This window comes from Psammomys obesus, unplaced genomic scaffold (assembly GCF_907164565.1).
Source record: "Psammomys obesus unplaced genomic scaffold, mPsaObe1.curated_primary_1811, whole genome shotgun sequence".
NCBI lineage: Eukaryota > Metazoa > Chordata > Mammalia > Rodentia > Muridae > Psammomys > Psammomys obesus.
In genome coordinates, this window is record NW_026596069.1 from 34,271,265 (window position 1) to 34,291,353 (window position 20,089).

General features: G+C 39.3%; 1 protein-coding gene across 3 annotated transcripts in view; it reads left to right on the plus strand.

Moving 5' to 3' along the window:
- The first annotated feature begins 746 nt into the window (after nucleotides 1–746).
- Homer1 (homer scaffold protein 1) overlaps nucleotides 747–20,089 on the plus strand; it is a 100,149-nt gene continuing 80,806 nt past the window's right edge. For 2 of the 3 annotated variants that reach the window (XR_008722209.1, XM_055625291.1), the window contains exon 1: nucleotides 747–1,276. Coding sequence is in view for 2 of the 3 variants with exons in the window: in XM_055625291.1 (XP_055481266.1) it covers nucleotides 1,272–1,276 (5 nt within the window). In the remaining variant the exon portion in view is untranslated. The remainder of the gene's footprint in view (nucleotides 1,277–20,089) is intronic. The other variant, XM_055625290.1, reaches the window with a different exon arrangement.

Here is a 20,089-nt window from a genome sequence, read left to right on the forward strand (position 1 = left end):
CGGGCCGGGAGGGCCGCGCGCCCCGCCCCGCCCCGCCCCCTCTCCGCTCCCGCTCGGCTGCGGTGCTCGCCTCGCGCCGGTCGCGCGGACCGGGAAGAGGCGCCCTCGGCTGCGCTCGCTTCGGAGTGGCTCTGTGGAGTCCGCGGCGGCGACGGGCGCCAGGCCGCCCCGGGCTGGCGGAGGCGGCCGCCGAGGGCAGCGCCGGAGGCGGCGCGGAGCGGGAGAGACGAGCCGGGGCGGGGGCTCGAGCCGCGGCTGCCCGCCGTACCTCGGACGAGCCGCGAGCCTGTCGCCGGGGCGCGCGGCCGCCGGAGCTGGGGGCTGGGTGCCGGGGCCCGCGCGGGGCCGGGCTCGCTGCTTCGTTCATCCCCCGCCGTCGGGAGCCCGAGGCCCCGGCCGCCGGGGCGGCGAGGAGAGGCGGGAAGAGGGGGCGGCCGCGAGCGGGGCTCCATTGTGCTCGGCGGGGGCCGGTAAGCCGAGCAGGTGGGCTCGGGCCCCCGCGCTGCTCCCCGGCGGCCGCCGCGCCCCCAGCCAGCCGCCAGCCTGGAAATGGCTCCGCGGATGCTCCTCGTGAGAACGCGTCGCTCCCTCCCAGCCTTCTCTGCCTGCTCTCCGCCTCCTCTCTACTCCGAGTCTTAGGAGGACGAACCTTCAAAGGACAGATTCCAATGTGGTGTGCCGGGCACGTCGCGAGCGGCCGGGGTTTGCACTTCGAGATTTTTTCTATATAATTTTTTCTTTTCTTAATGTAAGCGAAGGGAGACTGTGGCATTGCTGTCGTTAAGATTTTTATTAAAGTGCACGTCGCGTTGGGTTGCACGCTCCACCCCTAGGGACCTGGTGTGGTGAAATTTGAACCCACCGCCTTAGCCCAGAGAAGGCCGAGTAACCTAGCTCCCTGAGTGTCGTGGAGGACGTGAGCGAAATGACCAGCGAACTCTTCTTCTTTTTTTTTTTTTTTTTGTAAGACTCGCTGAAGCTGATTTTTGCGTTTCCCTACATGTACACTAATTTTGTGGAATAACTGAGTGCTATATTCTCCGCGCAACCTTTCGAAGTCTAAATAAGCAAATGTTCGAACGTTTTGGCGTCAGCTCGAGTGAAATCATTTTACCGACAAGAACTAACTGAATTGTCAGCGTCGTTGAATTACCTCCGGAAAAGATCTCGGGGGTGGAAAAGCAACTGCAAAATAACAGACGGAGAAAATTTCTTGGAAGTTATTTCGGTAGCCTAAGCAGCAACTTCATAGCAGGTTTTCACTGGGCAAAATGGGGTAAGGATTTTGTGCTTATCACAGCTTTAAACCTGCTTATGCGTGTGTTCAGCAGTGTGATGACCATGTTTTTAAATTCGATCCCTTCCTAAACGGGTACTACTTTAAAATAGAGATTGTATTTGTATTACTGTAGAACGACAGCAGGGGTCCTAATTGGGGTGTGTGACTTTATTAGTCTTAATGGTATGTATGGAGACAGTGCGCTTGTCTACCCTGCACTTCTTAATTGATAAAACCTCTGTCTAGCACACCAGCATCTTGTCATCTGAGGTTTGGTGGACCGTGTTGTTCAAAGAGAAGAGGTGCGTTCTCCCAGTACTTTGTAGAAATGGTCAGTTGAACAAAGGGACGATTGTAAAGAGTTAGGCTGCAGTCCTTCAGACTCATCCCTTCTAAGTTGTTGCCCTCACTCACTGTGTTTTATCCTTGAACATCGGAAGCTTAATATACAACGTTTCAGTGTCTCTTGCGGTCTTAACAGTGTGGGTGCTGGAGAGAGAAAGCTTTTGGTTGAAGAAACTTGTTCACTTTTTCTGTTTTTCTTTTTTAAGCTCAGAACTTTAGCTAGTGGCAACAATGTCAGGTTTACTTACATCTTCTTCAGCACGGCCAAAAACCAGCTAATAATGCTTTTTCCAAACTTTTCATTCTGCACGCTGCAGCTTAATAAAATGGTAGGAGCTCTTCTTTATTTAACCTGGAAACCTGAGCTGAAGGAGTGGCGATCTATTAATTTCTTTAGTGGGATGTCATTGCTGTCCCTGAATTCTTCCTGTGGTCGACAAATATGTAGATGAGGGACAAGGTTTGGAGTGATAGATTTTAAAATTCATTGTTGATGGTTTAGGAACACACTTATCTTCAAAGTTTTTGAATAGTTCTTTCTGTTCTTGTAGTTAAGATTTGAAGTTTATTAGCTTATACAACTTTCAAAATGTAGAACACAAATCAGGAGTCCTTCCTCAGGAATCAATTACGAGTTGATACTTATTTTTAATACTTAAATGACAAGTGATAAGAATGTAATTAAAGTATCTTATTTCTGGTGCTGCTATTAGTAGCTTAGTGTCCTTCGGCAAATTATTTAACCTTTATGGGCTCTATTCTTATCTGTAAAATAAAGAGTATAAAAGTTTTTCCAACCTGCAAAAATGAATATTTTCTTCTTTCTCTCATTTAATGGGCAGTCATTGACTTTTTCTTCTAAGCTGTTTAAACATTTAAGCTAGGAAATAAGGGTGTTAAAAATGTTTTGATCAGTTGAACGAGTTCTTAAGTGAGAAAATACTAAAAAAAATTAATATTGGAAATATTTGAAGTGTGGCTTCCCTTGGTTTTATGCAGCACCACAGTTTAAAACGTGTTTTTCTAAAGCCATGTTGGAGTGTCACATGCAGTTGCACTTACACACAAAATCAAGTGGCAGTTTTTCACCGAGAAGGTTGCATTCTTCAGACTGCAGTGGCATCATCATAGAAGAGAATCAGTTTGCTGCATCTCTAACATGAATGCTCAGTGTTGACCAAGGGAAGAGTGAGATTAATTTAACACTAAAGGAGACTAGTATTTGAAATATGAAACTAAGCTACCTACATGAAACACCTTTAGACACTTAGCATAATTTGTTTATAAACAAGTCACTCTCCTTTTTGTTAAAAATATATTAAGGGTCTGGACAAATGGCTCAGGGCTTAAGAGCACTTGTTATTCTAGAGGACCGAGGTTTGATTCCCAGCACCCATGGGGTGGTTCACAGCCCTCTGAAATTCTAGTTTCCAGGGATCCAATACTCAGTTTTGACCACTCCAGGCACCAGGCTTGCAAGTGATATACATACATACATGCAGGCAAAACACTGATACACACAAGTAAAAAATTGAAAAACAAATAAAATAAAAATAAAAGATGACATACAAAATAAGGCTGTAATAGAATCCTGCCTGGTGAGTGCTATAATTTGAATTTGCCCCTTCCTGGCCAATGTGATGATAGCGGAGTATTAAGAGATCTAGAAAGAAGGGCTGGAGAGATTGCTCAGCAGTTACAAGTTGCTGTTATTTCCCCCAAATTCTATATTTGTGAATGTGACCCTTTCTTACTGAGAGTGACTTGGTTTATCTGCATTTTTGAAAGAGGAAGGGTAGGTGGAAATAGAAGAAATATCATATAGCAAAGGCATTGGCAGAAGTTTCAGCCCTTTGTAAGTGAGTAAGCACAGCCATTTGGGCCTCTTTGATACGTTAAGTTATTACATGACCTTTAAAGTTTTCCCAGGCAGTCCTTAAGTTGCTCTACTTGGATGAATATCCCGAATTTCATGTGGATAAGGAAGTTTATATATTACAGATAGATTTTTGATTAATGCTAAGTTATAATAGGATTTGCATTTGTTTTAATTAGAGGTGTAATTAAAGAGTAAAGAAATTATTTTTTAAATTAAAATAAATGATCAGGCAGAAAAAAAAAATGACCCCTGCAATACTTACGGACTGTGGAAAAGGAAAAGAACAGCTGAAACCAACAGCTGGCAGAGTCTATCAAAGTTGCCTGCACTGTTTTTAACTGGAGTGAGGTTAGTTGAAGTATGGGTGTGTAAAACACAGGTGTATCAAACATCTTACAGATAAAGATAGTTGTATATGTAAAATGAAACCCAGGGGAAGCTTCAGGGTCTCCAAGAGGTGCCTGTTGGGTTGTGCAGTCCCAGCAGTATGCCACAATGTATCCAATGTATCTTTCACAACACTTGGGAAGGCAAACAGGCATTGAGCCACTTCAGCCAATTATTTTGTGCTACTTTTCCTTTTTCCTTAGCTTAGTAATGCCTGTCTCTAATAAGAGATCTTTATGTATAAAATGGGGTTTTCCCTACTAAAGGATGATGAGATTTTTGTTTGTTTTTCTGATATCTACTTGACTTTGCAAACTTTGAGCTCTTCCTTTTGCCTTAAACCCTTCAAGTATGGAAGCAGGTACATTGTTACCTGGAGTCTGGTTGTGCTTAAGGCTTCAGGAGTGGTAGCAAAAATGTGGAAAAGTTGATCCATGGTCACAATAGGAGCGCACCTTGTAAAGGCAACCTAACAACTTAAATGCAAGTCATTAGATCTTTTTTAGTTTTGCCAAGCTTTCGGCACTGAGTGTGTGGCATGTATCCAGCTGAGTGTTGTCAGTAAAATGTGCTCTTTCTCTAAAGGAGTTTATCTTTTAGAACTGGAGAAGCATGGTTAAAGTAAGATGTGAAATGTTGAAAGTAGTGAAAAGTGGGGCATGGGGCATTTGTTGAGGCACACAGTATATTTGTATTGAGGGGACATTTGCTGCTATAGGAAGGATAAAAAGACTTTGGACCTGGTGATACTAAATAGTCAAAGGTGAGTACAGGTAGGCGTTGTAGACTGTTGGATGTTCTGTAGGTAGAACAATGATTGACAGCACCATTGCATGAAAGCCTGGCTTGCATGGGCTCCTTTGGATATAGAGGAGTGAGTCTCTCGAACTTTATCCAGGGCCAGGTTAGAGCTTTGTAGGCCAGTGAGAGATTGGGTTATATTATATAGACTAGTGTTTAAAACTTAAGTGCTCTGACCCAGCCTGGTGTGGCATCCTCTATATACCCAGTCCTTGGGAAACCAAGGCAAGAGGATCTGGAGTTGGAGACCAGCGAATTTAAAAAACATAATATATAACCTATAGGCAGCATACATTTTTATGCTGTGACCTAGTACTCTCACGTTAAATGATAGAATGACCCAATAATATTTTTACTTTATGTGATGCAGTCTGATATTTTTTATTCAATTATATTCCATTTCATATTCAAGAGGAAATGATAATAAAGACCCACTAATTGGATTTAACAAACCTGTGGTAGCAACTGGCAATTTGAAAAACAACATTGCTCTTGGTGGGTATGGTAGAAGCAAAATGGGACCATAAACAAGAGAGACAGTAACATGAAGGGTCAGGGAAGTACGGAGAAAAGGTTACAAGAATGTAAATTTGTGTCCTATAGAAAGAAGCTAAAACAATGAATTCTGGCTGGGAAGTGGGTAATTGAACAGGCCCTGAAGTGCCAACGTGAAGAGGGAGTTACTGAGAAAGGTGTAGTTGGTCTTTTGAGTCGGGCTTTAGAACTAGGAGTTTTCAAGTACAGAGGTAGAAATGTTGGAAACTGCAGCTCAATTTCATCATACTTAGGAGAGCTGTGAAACAATGAATTGGAGAGTTAACAAGAGAAACTGTCCTTAGTTACCATTCAAGATAAAGAAGGCATTAATGTTTGAAAAGATCAAATCTCTGTTCTGCCATTTGAGTTTTCTTTCTGTCTTGGGTGTTGCTAACTGAATGAAGACCAGGAAAATGAATTCCAAATATTTAGTATTATCTGGTATCCTTGGTTCCTACTATTAGGCTTACATGACTGTTTTAAGTAGCTCTAGCATATTTAGTTAGGACCTGTCTGTTAAATGTAACATGCGTGCTTTTGTTTGTGTTGCTTGTTTTTAGTACCTTATGATTTGTGGCTTATTCACTGAGTAGTGACAGTGCAGTTTGCAAGATACATTATGTTTGTAGAAGCAAAAGATGTTCCTGGTGATGAGAAGACTTCTATTTTATTTTTTTAACTGAGAAATTTTGAGGTATTGTAAGAGTTTAAAGTTACTTACAGAAGGATTTGATTGTAATAAGGAAATTTTAGGTAGGTTTAAGTCCATTGACAACAATTGAGAAAAAAAAATTAGATTTTTTTCCCCCTCTTGAGACACAGGGTCTTGCGAAGTAGCTCAGATTGGCTTCCAGCTTTTGATACTCTTGCTTCAGCACTCCTGGCATTCCAGGTATGTACCACCCTTAAAGCTTTTAACCCTTTCTGTGTGGTATGACAGGAGTAGAAGTGAAACCCAGTCACAGTGGATGAATACAGTTGTATATCTAGACTCTTTTTTTAGGTCAAAATAAAAATTTACAGGGTATTTTCTCCTTACCCAAACTGTTTCCTGCTTTCCTCCCTCTTTCCTTCTCCCTTCCCCAGTTCCAACCCCCAACCTATGAAAGGTTTATCATATAGCCCTGGAACTTGTGATCCATAGCTGCCTCAGTCCTCGGGTGTTGGGAGTCTGCTAACCGCACTCAGCTTCAATTTCTATTCCTAACACTCCATACATACTGCTTTCTATGTGAATCTGGCATATTGGTCCCTTTGTGTTCCTAAGCAAAGTTTCTAAGGAAGGAGAGGGGAAGAAAACAACAACAAAACCAAACTAACCCTTGCTCCTTGTTTTTAAAATAGTATTTATGAGCAAAGAGGATGGAGTAATTGATATGCATATCTTTAATATTTTTACTTTTTCCTTTACTTTTATTTTTATCTTGTTTTTAAAGTTTCCAAAAAGCTATAATATTATGGCTTTTTATAGCTAAAATAATTTTAACACATAAAACTGAATTTCATTTATACTTAACTATCTTTTCTCTTAAGGTAGGATGATCAGATATTTTTCTTATTAGAAAACAATTGTTAATGAAATCTAGAAAATGTCTAATCAATCTTTTGTCCTCATAAAATGGCTTACTCTTGCAGTTTTTCCAGCTTTTGAAAAAAATTATCTCATTCTCTTTGAAACATAATATTATCATAAAATTAACTCTGCCTTAGGGCTATCTCGCTTTTTTTTAACGTGAACATGTATGTTGTGTGTGTGTGTGTGTGTGTGTGTGTGTGTGTGTGTGTGACAGAGAGAGAGAGAGAGAGAGAGAGAGAGAGCGAGGTTACAGAGCCCTGAGATTGAATTCAGTGCCTTTCTCAGTAGCTCTCCATCATAGATTGTAGCAGGGCCTCTTCCTGATTCTAGAGCTTATTGTTTTGGCTACCTTGTTTTAGGGATTCACTGTCTCCAGGTCCTCTCCCAAGTTCTGGGATTACCCCACCCATCTGGTTTTTACATGGGTTTTGGGGATCCAAACACACACTGGGCTTCACATTTGGTAGGCAAGCCTTTAACCCATGAAATATCTCCCTACCTCTAGATATTTTCTTTAAGTCTTCTATAAAACATGAATTGCTCTTGCATGTTATCTTTGAAATGAAAGGGCTGGTGCCAAGTCTTAAGGCAGAAGGGTGGCAAGAACCGACAGCTTTTATAAAACTTCCAAATAAGAATTAGAGTGGAAGTGAAGCTGCAACAGAAACTGCGCTGTCTCGATCATGGATAGCATGCAGTTCCCATTACTGTGTAAAGCTGTTTAAAGTCACTGTTAACATGTCTTATGTCTAATGGCATATCTGGGATCCATGTGTTCACATCCTTCGCAGTCCAAAGACCCTAAGAGAGAATGTCTTTGACCTTTTAAATATCGTAGAATTACTTGTTTCTAGTTCCACACTATTTTAGTTGTTGAGTCTTAATAAAATAGTGCTCAGAGGTTCTGGGAGTGTAGCTCAGTGGTGGAGCAACTTGCCCAGCAAGTTGAGGTTCTGGATTCAGTTCTTCCACTACTTTGAGGAAACAGGGCAACGGGAGCCTTTCATCTAACTTGTGTTGTCATGTGTAAAAGTACATTGTGCTTCCTAACAGGGGCCACACTTCCTAAACACAGCCACACTTGCAAAATCAGCCGAAAGTGTTTGAGTGGATTAGTCCCATTCTTAATAGAAAGAAAAACCCTTAGTTTTGGTAACTTGGATATGTCAGATATTTTTTTTTATAGGTAGTTGTTAGATTTTTTTTTTTTTTTTTTTTGTACTTAAGTATGCCTCAGGTTTATTTAAGAGCTTTCCTGTTTTTCTTAAATATTTGTGAGAAGTCTCAGGATTATTCTGTTAAGTATTTCTGTGATGTGGAATTTTCATCCCTGGTTACTTTCAGTTTCTTCTATTAGGTTCTTAATCACTAGTAAATTATCTTGAATAAAATTAACAACCAAAGATATCAGCATCTCAACTTAGAAGGTGTTATTCATATATCTTCCAATATTCCAAAATAGATGTAGGACAGTTAATTTGAACCTACTATACCTTTAGTTTTTTGGGTGCTGCTCTTTTGCATGTTCTTTTGTAAAATGGTACTGTTTCGTTTCTTTTTTTTTGTAATGATTTATTTGGTTTTATTTTATATGCATTAGTGTGAAGGAGTCAGAGCGCTTGGAATCAGCATTAACAGACAGTTGTGAGCTGCCATGTGGGTGCATGGGAATTGAACCCGCGTCCTTTGGAAGAGCAGACAGTGCTCTTAATCACTGAGCCATCTCTCCAGCCCACCTGTTTCCTGTCTTATTCTGTTGTTTGGAATATCTGTGTTTTGGCTTTTAACGTTAAAATGTGTGTGGTTTTGCTCATTGCCCTGCCACTTTTCATCATATTATTTAATAAAGATTCCACCTACTTTTAGTATTAACCAGGGATTGCTTTATAGGTTCAACTGAGAGAGAAGAGCTAGCTATGGTGGCACATGCTCAAAATTCCAACACTTGGAGGCAGAAGTAGGCAGGTCTCTTGAGTTCAAGGCCAACTGGATCTATAGTGTGAGTTCAGGGCTACACAGAGAAACCTTGACTCAAAACAGAAACAAAAAACCTGAGTGAGAAGACTCAAGTCACCCTTATGCCAACTTTCTTAAGATTTTTTGTTGATTAAAAAATAAAAAATAGTTCTCGATCTTGCAGGATGCCCCTTTCCTTTCTCTGCTGATAATCAATAGAGGTTTATTATTATTATAATTACCATCATATTATTTGTTAAATCTTTGACAAGTGCATGCATATATTCAATGTATTGTGTATTCATCCATTGCCCTCTCTTATATGTTTTCTTATGGATAGCTTCCTTCTTCTCAACTAGTCCTCTTCTCTTGTGTGAGTCTATGGGTCTTTGGGTTTGTGCATGTGCATGAGCACACTCATGCAGGTAGTCATAGTTGCTGTGTGTTTGTTCTTGGTGAGATTACTCTTGTCATATCTAGAAACCAGCATTTTGTAGGACTCCTCTCTATTCTTTAGCAGAGTGGTTCTGTACCTTCATAATATTGGCAGCCCTTTAATACAGTTCCTTATGTTTTAGTGACCTCCCCAACTTTTAAATTATTTTTGTCGCTACTTTATAACTGTAATTTTGCTACTGTTATGAATCATAATGTAAGTATTTTTGGAGATAGAGGTTTACCAAAGGGCTGAACCTGTCATGGCCCACAGGTTGAGAACTATTTTTCTAGCGCTTACAATGTTTCTGTTTCCCTTTCCTTGATGTTCCCTGGGTCTTGGAGGGGATGATATAGATGTTCAGTTTCGGGCTGAACATTCTTATTTTCATCATTTTACCAGTTAAAAGTCTTTTCTTGAATGTCAGCCACTGGAAAAGGAAGCATCTCTGGCCAACATGAATAACAGTGTTAATCTAAGGATACAGCTATAGACACTTAGAAAGCAGTTTGGCTACAAATATATTTGGTTTAATATAAGTAACCTACAGAATTTTAATTGTGTTTTTTAATTATTGCTTTCATTTGGTATTTTATAAATTTGTGTATGCGTTACTTTTTCAATGTTAATGTGGATAAAGTACAAGATATCAACGAGTTACTGTTTAATTTTATTTTGTGACAAATTAATGTATTCTGAGTAAACTATTTAACTAATAGGTAAATTTACAGTTTTTTTTTTTTTAAATGGGGCAGGAAGCTAGTCTAAAGAATATTTTCAAAGATGGTAGAGTTTGCCATGATACACAACTATCTAATAGGGCTGGAGTATCTAATGGGGCTCAGTGGTTAAAAACACTGGCTTCCCAAGAGGTCCTGGATTCTGTTCAAAAACTGACATGGCACCTTACAGCCACCTGCAGCTCCAGTTCAGGGGATCTGCTAGTCTCTTCTGGCCTCTGGGCACTGGACTTGCATGTGGTGCACAAGCATGCATGCAGGCAGTCACATAATAAAATAAATATAAAATGTACAAGAGTGAATATATTTTAGGATCACATACCTATAAAGTATGTTTGTATATACAAGAAATATGGGAAGGAAGGCTGTAAAGTGCTGCTGTGTCCTAGGAAGACCAATTGTGAAATTTTTTGAGTATTTCTGAATTGTTTAGTTTTTCTAAAATAAGTACAATTAAGTTTTTATGTTTTCTCTTGAGATTTAAAAGTGAAGGTATTTTAACAGTTAGAGTATAATACTACCACAGTCAGTAACTGTTCATACATATAGTTTTATAGACATTTGTATCAGTTTTAGCTTCTACATTTAAAATTTTAGTTCATTATTTTCAAGATTGACTAAAGAAGTAGTTACCATACTATTCTGGCAAGAACTGTGTTAAGTGTAAGGATTGTTCTGTTGACAGTTCCCAGGATATTAATGCTATCTGCATCTTTATGGAGAAAGGGCTCCAAAGGAACATGTGAGTAATGGAGCGTTCCACAACTATGAGCTGATAGAGCATGTGGAATCTTGAAGCTGCCAGGGGCTCTCGGTTAGGGAAGCTAAATGGGTGCTGTGTGATTGCTTTGGAAAGCTGTGTTTAATCCCTCGTAGTTCTTCTAAAACATTCAAATTTGATGAAAGCTTGGTATCTTGGTATCTTCCTTAAATGCATTTCTCTTGTCTTTAAGATGATGAAACTCTGCATTTTGCTTTTAATATATTTAAATCTACTTAATGTATTAGATTTGGAATATATTGAAGCACTTAGAAGTGATTTGACATTATCACACATGTTTGGTATTGTATTTCCACCATTGATTTTAAACTGAAATTTTTATAAGCCAACTCTCCTTGCAGTTCTTGGGCACTTCAGCCTCTGGTATACTTATGTAGATAGAATTTTTTTCTCTGAAGATCTCAGGCTGGTGGGTGGAAGAGGGACACTTGAGATGTCATTTTGAAACATTTTTCCCTATGCTTAAAAGTACAGACCTACAAGTGGAAGGCCAGGGTATAGCATAGTACAGTTTCTGAATCACGTGTTCTCTATTTTACTTGATTTTCTATTCTGTAAGCAAATGCTAGACTGTACTGTACCAGATTTAAATTTGTTACAATTCTTTTAAAAAGTATTTTTGTTTCATGTGTATGAATGTTTGGCTGCATGTATACACAACACACTTACCTGGTGCCTTGTGAAGGCCAAATCCCCTGGAACTGGAGTTACAGACTATCATGGCTGCCATGTGGGTTCTAGGAACTGAATCCCTGGGTCCTCTAAGAGCAGCAGCACATGCTCTTAAGTGCTGAGCCATGTCTCTAGCTCCCAGATTTGTCTTTCTTTTGGTATTACCTCCTTCTAAGTTCTAATGCAGTAATGAGCTAGTGAGAGCAACATATGATTGTGTACGGAAAAAGGAATAGGGATTAGTGAGCACCATGACAGTAAGGAGAACATACAGGTCCTAAACACACTTTCCTAAAGGGCTTCTAGTCAGAGAAAGACATCTGTAGCCTGATCTCTTACTTATTCTGCAAACTATTATTATTATTATCATTATTATTGCAGTTGTATCATGTTAGCTAGGTCAGATTTTGAAATGTGTTACCTCTTGGCTACAGCAGGAAGATTAGTATGATACCAGCAGAAGTTAGTACTGGATTAGTTGTTCCCAGGTGTGAGCATATAGCAGCACCACCTAGAGGGCTTGTGAAAAGAAAACACGGATTTGCTGGGTCTTCTTTACCTTCAGAGATTTTTATTCAGTGGGTCTAAGTGTGGGCCCACAGATTGTTCTAATGAATTTGCAGGCAATGCTGCTGTTGCTGCTGTTGCTACTTTAGGGACTTTACTGAGTGATACTGCATCCCATCAGTGAAGCTCATAGAAGTGAAAACTTATATTCAGAAAGCTTAGCAGATTCCTAATGCGCCTTTGTCTCCCATTTCCTCCCTACCTCCTTCCCTTTAAAGTTAGAAAAACTTCGATCCAAACTAGGGGCAGGAATACTTAATTTAGCAGCAGACCTGTTTGTTGAAATCGAGAAGATCCAGGGCAGTCTGAACCTGAATCCTTTTACCATACTTAACAGGTGTAACCATTTCCTATTCAGTCTTCCTCCTGCTTTCTGGCATTTTAAGGGTTTATAGAACTATCGGATGCAGCTTTGACCTAGCTAAAGCTTCCTCATAAGGCGGTCCAGGTGGAAGTTAGGTTTGGGATTATAGACACCGTCTCTCATATTCCTGTGGTTGTCAGTGGAATTAATTTTTTGCCTTGCTCTGTGTCTCCAGACCAGCCAAGAAGCCTCCTTTTGGTTGGCCAAACTCATTTGCCATAGGTTCAGATCACTTAGGATAATAACCTCCCTAATTCACAGTCAGCAGATTTGTGTTCTATCAGTTGTGTGCACCCCTAGAGAGTTTGCCTGCACTCTAGAACAATCTTCTCAATCTTCTTAATGCTGTGTTTCTTTAATATAGTTCTTCATGTTGTGGTGATCTCCAACCATAAAATTATTTTTGTTGCTACTTCATAACTGTAATTTTGCTACTATTGTGAATGATACTGATCTTTGTTTTCCAGTAGTTTTAGGTGACCCCTGTGAAAAGGTCATTTGGGACTCCCCAAAGGGGTCTGTCTGGACCCACAGATTGAGAACTGCTGCTCGAGAGGATCATGCAGAAAGGGTTTGTCAAGGGACTTGGTCTTGGTGGCCATCTTGAAATTGGCATATCATACCAACCACCCATTGTTCTTTTTTCCAAGTTTAAGCTTTAAGAATTGTCATCTGCTTCTATATGGACTGATTACTCTTTATTCATTTCAGATCTTCCCTTATAATTTTATCTCATTTGCTGGATACTATGTCTTTGTTTGAACAACACAATTTTTTTTTCTATAATTTCCTATCAAGGGCTAGATAGAAGATAACTTTTTCAGGTGCTATACTATATATATGTAAAATTGTTCTTTCCCAGTTGTATTTATATAGAAAGACAAACAACTTCCTCTTTATAGACACCTAACTTACTGTGTTTCTAGTTTTCAGTGCTGTTCAAGCTGATTGTTTCTCTTTCTTGGTTCTTGATGTGTATGTAGTGTTAATGCTCTGACTTTTCATGATGATATAGCAAGGGACATATTTTTTTTTTGAATGCTCTTATTTATCCATTTATTTTGCAGTGCTGTGAACTGAACCCAGGGCCCCCTACATGCTAGGCAAGTGCTCTTCCCCTGAGCTATAGTCCCAGCTCTATTTTTGTTTTTACCTTCTAATCATTTGCTCTTTTGTATTTTAGTGGACTCTTGAAAACTAAATTTTGGGATTTCCTTGAATTTTAAAGGAATATTTTCCCTCCCTCTTTCCCTACTTCCTGAACCAGGGTCTTACTCTGTAGCTCATGCTTTAAACTCTCCTGCCTCAGCCTTCTAAGTGCTGGGATTATAGATGTGTGCTACCATGCCTGGCCAAACATATTTTTTTACCCCTTTTCCCTTTGCTCTTTGTGAACTGCCTGTTTGTTGGATGACAGACCTCCTTTCACTCATGCATGCAATTTTAATGTCTTTAAAGAAGATTAATTGCATACACATATCCATACTTACAATTCTGAGATAAGGTAAGTATATTTCCCATTACATACTCGGAGGGACCTTTTTTTGAGGAGGATTGCTGGTTCCATTTGTAGTCTTTTTTTTCCTTAATGCTCCTGTTTCAAGCACGGCTCCTTTTTGTGGGAAGGATAGTTGGTGTTAGGGCTGACGTAGAGTCGAGGGATCCCATTTTCTTTATTAAAATTTCAGCCAACCCTAGTTTAAGGCCCACAGCTCCTGTGCAGTCACCTTGCCTCTGTACTTAGTTCTTTCTTTGTGGGTACTTTCATGGTTCCTTGTTTTGGCAACTCAGGTACTATATATACTTTATTTTCCATACTTAAAAAATTCATTTATGCCTTCTTTTCCCTTCACTTTGACTGAAGAGAAATTTTAGAAAAGGAAGGTAAACGTGTGTCATTAATTTGCCGTGTTTATTCAGAATCATGTTAGGTCTTAAATTTATGTAAGGCATATTTCAGAATGTGTTGAATCTATTGGTTAATTGGCTGGAGTTTGGTAGATGACAAAAATACTTTCTAAAAATCTGTCTGTAGCTAACATCTGAAGACTCAAATATAATGTAAGGGCATTTTAAAATTAAAAACTTAAAATTGGGGGCCTGGGGTGATGGCCAGGTGGTTAAAAGTACTTGTTGATCTTTCAGAGGACTTGGGTTTGATTCCCAGCACCAACTTGGTGGCTCACAACTGGTACAGCTCCCAGTTTCAGGGGATCTGATACCTTCTTCTGGCCTCCTTAGGCACCAGGCATGCACATGGTACATGGACATACTTGAAGGCAAAATACTCATACACAGAAAAGAAAAGTATTTTAGAGAGACAGTGTGTGCACCACTGTGCTTGTCTATAAAACAAAACCAAAACAAAACAGAAAACAGACCTTAGCATAACTTCTCTCTGCTGTATTGGGCAAACAAAAATGTGGGTTTTTTTTTTCCTCTTAACACTGTCTCTTGAGCACTTGTGAAAAAACAAAATAAGACATCGAATACTTAATTTGTATCATGAGTCATGCTAGGTACTCGCAGTACAAAGAGGAGTAGATAGACATATAAACAAGAAATTGCATTACCGTGGTTTAAATGCTGTGGTAGTGATGTGTACTGAGTTTGAGCTTCCAGAAAAGGAAGCTCCTTAAACAGTAGCTAAGTTTGAGCTGAGGCTTGAAAAGCACACAAAAATTGGAAGAAAGTGGTTAGAACATTTCAGGTGGTGAGACAGTGTGGGGAGTTTCAGAGTAAAAGTATTGTTAGAAAGGTAACGTGGTTAACAGAGATAGAAAGCTATCGGGGGCTGTCTTGTCAGGTTGAGAGGATTGCACATTTTTCTCAGGTTGGTGGTTTTCATGTGTTTTTATGTTCCTGTATCCATAAAAGATTTGAGGTATCTTCTTTCATATATATGTGTTTGTGTGTATAAATTAAATGTGCTATATATATGTGTTTTTATATAAGTACATTTTGTATAATAGGCACATAACTCATATAATAGACATATTTACATATAATAAAACATAAAAGTAGACATGAAAAAAGCGGAAACTAATGCTGTTGCTTTCGTAATGGTGGCCAGTAGGATGGTTTCCAGCTGGTAGTTATTGCCGCCCTTGCATTGTAGGTTAACTGGAGTGTGGGGAAGTGTGCATGTGTGTGCGCGTGTGTGCGTTTGTGTGTGGAAGAAGTAACGAGGATCAAGAGCACTTACGCTTAATTCCAAAATAGGTTAGTTGCTGCAGTTTAATCAAGAATAATTGTGTGAATTAAAACACTGCCCTAGGGCATGGATTCAAGAGCTTTAAATAGTGATGTCTCTGAGAGCTGACAGTAAACTAGATAGATTTGGAGAGTAGGGAGTAAAGAACTTGGCTTGCTTAACCATTGAGGTAGAGAACCAGGAGAAAAGAGGCAGGTTTACTTTGGAAAGAGGTGGTGGTTAATTGGAAGTTGATGGTCATCATCATTGAGAATATCTTGTAATTGAATTTCAAGCCTGACATTTAGTACAAACAGAAGTTGGCTGGGATAGAGTTTGGGGATCATTAAAAAAAAAAAAATATATATATATATATATAATATATTATTAATATATAATATATAATAATATAATATTATTAATATAATATTATATATCAATAAAATTAATATGTATATATTATATATCATACATATAAGTATTGCTTGATGCTGTGAATGTGGGTGAGCTCACTTAGAGTGTTTAAAGCAAAGAACATGCTAGGCCTCTCTGGGAATCATCATTTTTAGGAGCGGGCAGAGGAGCTGGAAGAGCTGTCAGGTGAGAAAATATGTCACACAAATTAAGAAAATGAGCTTGAAGAAGGGACTACCTGCGACCAGATGAGGTAAGGAATACCAGTGCATTTGCTCAATAGATGCTATCTTGAAAACTCTGTGCAGCCTACATTGGAAACCAGACACACACAGTGAGGGTGCAATATAAAGAAGCAGATTAGAAATGTAGACATCTACTTTAGGGAAAGGTATCTTGGGTCTGGAAAGATGGCTGTGATAAAGGCATTCACACAAAGGTCTGAGTTCAAATCCTTAGCACCATGCAAAAAACCCAGAGTGGTTACAGGCTGTAACTAACTTCAGTATTTTACAATAGGAGGATCCCTAGGATTGCCAGGTGACCAGTGAGAGACCCATCTCAAGGGAATAAAGCAACATGAAAGAGCAGAACACACTCGTCACATACAGTCTCCCTTCCTCTCCCTCTAGACAGACCGACACACACACACAACACACACACAAGAATATCTGTGAAATAGTATAGCTTCAAAACTCTCTAAGGTTCAGGAAGTTGAGTTTTGTTCACAAAAATATAGACACATTCTTTGAGAAAGGAATCAGTAGCTGGAAATATTTTAAAATATTTTAATAACAAATGGATAATTGATAAAGATGGAACAGGCTTGTAGGTAAAATAGTTAACTGTTAATAAAAGAAATGTCTTCATCATAAACTGAGGGAAAGGGTGAAAGGCTATGACTATATTAAGTTTGTACCTTAAAGGGCAGGAGACCCTTAGGGACTTTAGTTGACAGATTACACTTTCTCAGTTTGTTTACTGGGTCATCTAATATATATTAATGTCAGGCACTGTTCTAAATGTATGAGATCTGTCTACAACAAAACCTTGCCTTTATGAAGTTTATATTCTAGTCACTAGAATCTAGTGAATGATAAAGCCATCTGCTGAGTGTAGAGTATGTAGTTACTCAGAGCCTTGAAAAGAGAGGGAAGCTTGAAAGAGATTGCTAGCCATGGCCACTGGATAGCTTAAAGGGTCCAGCTGAGGTGGCCATAAGTTTTGGTGATATTTAAAAGCAGCCTAAATGTGTTTGAGCTGTGGCTCAGGTGCGTAGACATATGCACACACAGTAAAATTAATTTTTAAAAACTATTTGCGTGTATTGCCTGCTTATATGTTTGTGTGCCGTGTGTACTTGGATCCCTGGGACTGAATTATAGATGGTTGAGAACTGCAATGTGGGAGCTGGAATCAAATGCGGTCCTCTGGGAGAGCAGCCAGTGCTATTAACTGCTGAGCCATCTTTCTAGCCTTTCCACCCCCCCACCCCCACTTTTTTAAAGAAATGTATTTTTTTTTAAGTATTGGTGTGCTGAAGACCAAAAATAAAATAAATGAAATTTTAAAACTTATTTTTTATTGTGTGTGTGAGGGGATACTCATGTGAAGGTCCTTTCACCATGGTGTCTGGATATTGAACTCTTTGTCAACCTTGGGTGGAAACTGATTTTTATCTACTAAGCCATTTGCTGCCCAAGTTTATAGAACTTATACAACCTCTTCTAATCAAACATCCATGTAAAAATTAAGTGATTTACACCTGCCTCTAAGCTTGATGGCCTAAGTTCAATCCCTAGGACCCACATGGTACAAGAAGAGAACTGACTCTCACACGTCCTCTGACCTCCATACATATGCTCTTGGCACACATTTGTCTCCCTCCAGAAGTAAAGGAATAAAAATGTAAAATATAAAATACAATTTCCCACACAGATAAAGACACTCAGAGGGAATTTATTTTGCTGCTTTGTATTGCTGTCTTTCACTTTGCTCTCAGGTAGAGAATCCCTCTGGAGCAGTGCTTGTGTGAGGCTGATGAGGGTCTAAAATCCCCATGTTAGCTGGCTGCACCTTTGCTTGCCCTTGTGTTCTTTCCTCTAGAAAATGAAATGTCTGCCACTTCATACTAATACCATTTTTCAAGTGATTGTTTTACAAGTATAAGCTTTACTTTCCTGGACCCTCATTGCATACCATATTGCCTCTCCTGTGAATTTATCACTTTGGTTCATATTGTAATTTATCTTCTGTATTTAAAAAAATGTTTTCTGCTGTGTATGGTAGGTTTTCACTAGGCTGTGGGGTTTCTCATGGGCATGGTAAGCTAGTGTTCATTGTTTGTTGGACAGTCAGTCAGCTGGGATTGGGGCCTTGGTTTCGTCATGCTTGACTTGCCATACAGTGTAGTGTCTGAATCCCAAAGAAAACAACCACAACAGTGAAAACAACAGAAACACACAACAGGCTGGAGCTTAGTAGCCTAGTGAAAAACAAACTAAGAATACCCCATGCTATTTTTGCCTTCTTTGATCAGTCATTAAAAAAAGTCTACTTTTTGATAGTGAGATGGCATGATTTCAGAAGAGGGAACACAGATAACATTTTAGCCACCTTTAGACATTGCACAAGCTGTCATTGGAACCAGAATTATGAATATTTCTCAGATTCCCACTCTTCGCTCTCAAAAACCAATAAGAAATAAGCATTAAAATTATTATTTTTTACTTAGAAATTTAAACAATTTGTTTTACTTACACAGTAGGAACACTAGAAGCCTTTCTCATGTTTCCCTTCTTCCATTCTTATTGTGCTGTCTTTGCTGTGGGGATTAGATCTTGTCATATACCCAGCACCTAATACCATACCTGCTGAAATATTAAAATGTACAGTTGTGGTAGGACACCTTTAATCCCAGCACCCTGAAGGTAAGCAGTTAGAGATATCTTAGTTTGAGGCTAGCAGGTTGCAGAGAAACCCTGTCTCAAAAAGATCAAAAGAAAAAAATAAATATTAAAATGTATATTTTTATTTAGAAATCCAAACACTTGCACAGTAGAAACACTAGATGTCTTTCTCGTGTTTCATTACCTATTTCTTAGCATAGAGTGCTTACCTCATATACATGCGGGTTCAATGCATGAGTACTGCTTTTAGGGAAAAGGAACTAAGGATATGGCTTAGTGGATGAAGTGCCTGAGGCACAAGCATGAGGACCTACGATCAAATCAGAAGCACACAAAAACCAGTGAGGTGGTGCTGGGGAAAAGGATGGGTAGAGGCAGGACAATTACTGACCAGTCAATTCCTGCTCAGGACAATTCATTGCCTAGTCTTTGTAGCCAGTCAGTTTTGTCTCAGTACTGTCTCAAAAAATAAGATGGTGAGCAGTCAGTTTATCAAGACTATCAAGACACTTGACATTAACCTCTGGTGCCCCTATACCTTTGTGTACACCCACATGAATGAGTACATATACACTAACTGATTATTTATATTTTTGAGACAGCTGTCTTCAGATGGTTGAAGCTGGCTTCACTCTGTGGCCCAGGATGACCTTGAACTCATGATCCTCTTACCTCAACCTCCTAGATGCTGGGATTATTGGTATGTATCTGCATGCTTAACCCAGGTGACTTTCTGCTTAGCCTGTTCCATATTTTTCAGACCCCAAACTCAGAGTCCATTTTCGGTTTCTGTAGCATTCTGACAGGACAGTTTGAGCTGGCCTTTAATTGTTTATGTTGAGAAGCACGAGAGCAAAGAAATATTCAGTACTCTTGGGTAATAGCCAAATAGATATACTTTAGTCAAGAAAGGTCAGCCAGGTGCTCATTTAGAGGCACTATCCTTTGAATTTTGGCACAGAACTGACAAGATTGGTTAGCAGGTTTGTCAGAGATGGGGTAGGGAATAGATAACAGCAAGAAATTTGTTGATAGCCTCAGATGAAAATTATTTTTTAAAACTTTGAGCAATAATGATACTGTAGCCTGGGAACCATAATAATGCAAGGTAGAAGTTACCACAAATTGTAAGAATTAAAAAAATTAACAAATAATTATACATAAAATCTGGGTGGACACAGAAGACACAGGGTAAACAAAATGCAGATGGCCCTGCCCTCACAGAGTTTACAATCTGGAGATGGAGGCAGGCA